The sequence below is a fragment of the Pteropus alecto genome, unplaced genomic scaffold (assembly GCF_000325575.1).
Source record: "Pteropus alecto unplaced genomic scaffold, ASM32557v1 scaffold359, whole genome shotgun sequence".
Taxonomy (NCBI): domain Eukaryota; kingdom Metazoa; phylum Chordata; class Mammalia; order Chiroptera; family Pteropodidae; genus Pteropus; species Pteropus alecto.
Genome location: NW_006443119.1, coordinates 3,651,127 through 3,653,048, shown reverse-complemented (window position 1 = coordinate 3,653,048; position 1,922 = coordinate 3,651,127). Strand labels below are relative to the sequence as shown.

At 51.8% G+C, this 1,922-nt stretch overlaps 1 protein-coding gene across 1 annotated transcript in view; it reads left to right on the top strand.

The window, feature by feature from the left end:
* ATP1A4 (ATPase Na+/K+ transporting subunit alpha 4) overlaps positions 1-1,017 on the top strand; it is a 34,679-nt gene extending 33,662 nt beyond the window's left edge. Inside the window, exons 21-22 of the mRNA XM_006922901.1 lie at positions 308-399; positions 693-1,017. Coding sequence (XP_006922963.1) covers positions 308-399; positions 693-721 — 121 coding nt within the window. The 3' untranslated portion in view covers positions 722-1,017. The remainder of the gene's footprint in view (positions 1-307; positions 400-692) is intronic.
* The last annotated feature ends 905 nt before the right edge of the window (positions 1,018-1,922 follow it).

Below are 1,922 nucleotides of genomic sequence, written 5' to 3'. Positions count from 1 at the left end.
ATTCCCTGGAGAAATAACTCTCAGATAGACCCCTCCTATTTGGACAACCTCCTCTTGGTGGGTACAAGACCTAGAGTTCCCAGAAAGCATAGGGGACCTCTCTTAGCAACTTCACAAACTCAGTAGATCATCTCTGTGAACGCTACCTTTACCTCTAATGTGGCATTTATCCCTCTCCTCCCTCAGCCCCAGGCTCTGACCTCCTCAGTGGTGGGGATCAACCCTACACTCAATGCCTGTTCTCTGTGCCTGCTCTACTCTGGTCCCTCTGTCTTCTGCCACGCTGACTAACTCTTGCTCTCTACAGGATATTATGGTGGCTCTGTGCCTCTCCCTACAGCCTTCTTATCTTTATCTATGATGAAATAAGAAAACTCACCATCCGTCGTCATCCTGGCGGTGAGGATCCCTGTACCCCACTCTGACTGAGTGGTCACAAGCCTCCTAAATAGTTCTCCCATCCCGCTTGGTCCTTCCAGGCCTATTGCCCTTCTACCCCTCTCACTGCCTGGCCTGCGCATGGAACCTGGTCCTCGAGCCCTCTATTCTACCACTCTGCTCTTGCCGATCCTCAGTGCCCTCTGCTCCAGCCTCAGGCCTCCCACCGGGTCCTCGCTTACCCTTCTGCCCATCTCCCCTTGCTGCCACCTTCCAGCCTTCTCCAGTTCACTCTGATCTCTTCTCTTCCACAGGCTGGCTGGAGAGGGAGACATACTACTAAAGTCAGGAGAAGAAGAGCTTCACATGACACAGTGGTGTCCTGAGGGCTGGGTACAGGGTTAAAAATTATGAGTTTGGCACGACATCTGAGTTGGGACAGAATGATGCTGGGATGAATCACACTGGATGAGAAAGACAGGCAATCCTGGGGCTGGACTGAGTGCACCGTGGGTAGGAGATGGAGTGGGTTGAGAGGGAAGAAGCCCAGCCTACATCTGACTGGAGCCCAGCAGGGAGGGGCCTTGTCCTGTTGAATCAGTAGCCAGTCTAGAGAGTAAATGTTTGTCACATCTCTCACCTGGCTGGGTGCGTCACATCTGATTTGGGGATAGTGGGGATTACTGTGATGCTCTCAGTCTATCTTCATGGCAGCCAGGCTGGGGAAGTCAGGGGCCACAGTCGAGGTTGGGAGGGGATCAGAATCAAATATCATTGCCCCTGGAGGGCTATCCCCATCTTAAAGCCACTTTCCAACCCAATGGAGATTAAGGATAGGACAAATGAGAGAAATGAGAGTGGGGTGAGAAAAGATCAGCAGAGCCACAACCTATAAAGGGACCCCAGCACCTACATCCAGTGCTGGCAAGTGGACTCATCTAGCCCCCAATTCAGTTCCTCAGATCAGCTTATAGAATCAAAGTTTTAGTGCTAGAAGAGACCTTATTTCATCAATAAGAATCTGAGGTCTAGAGAGGTTAAATGACTTGGGAAGGGTCACATGATGAGTGGTGAATGTGGGGCCACAGCTCCTCCTCTGAGGAGGGCACTAGTTGTCCCTGCCCTCTACCCCCTGCCATCATGGAGTCATCGTGACCCATCCCACCCCTCCGTCCCTTTTCTCTGTCCCTTGAGAGAGAGGCTGAAACAATGTTTTCTGGACCCCCATAGCCTCTAGTTTAGGTGAAGCACCACACCCTCTCATGCCCCAGGCCTCACAAGGGATGACAGACAGTCCCAAATGCCTGGAGCCTGAGCCTGAGCACACACACATTGCTGTGTCTCAGGAGGTTGAGGAGTCCCCAGGGAGACTCTCTCTCCTGTCCACCCTTAGTGGCAGTTCTTCCTTCTTCTTCACTCATTCACTGGCTTTTGTTTTGTGAGTTGGTCCAGTTTGCCCCGTGGGTCAGTTCATTTTCAGGCCTCTTTTAAAAGAGAGGGCTGGCTGTGACCAAAAGCATACAGAGCAAGAGAGAAATGCTAAG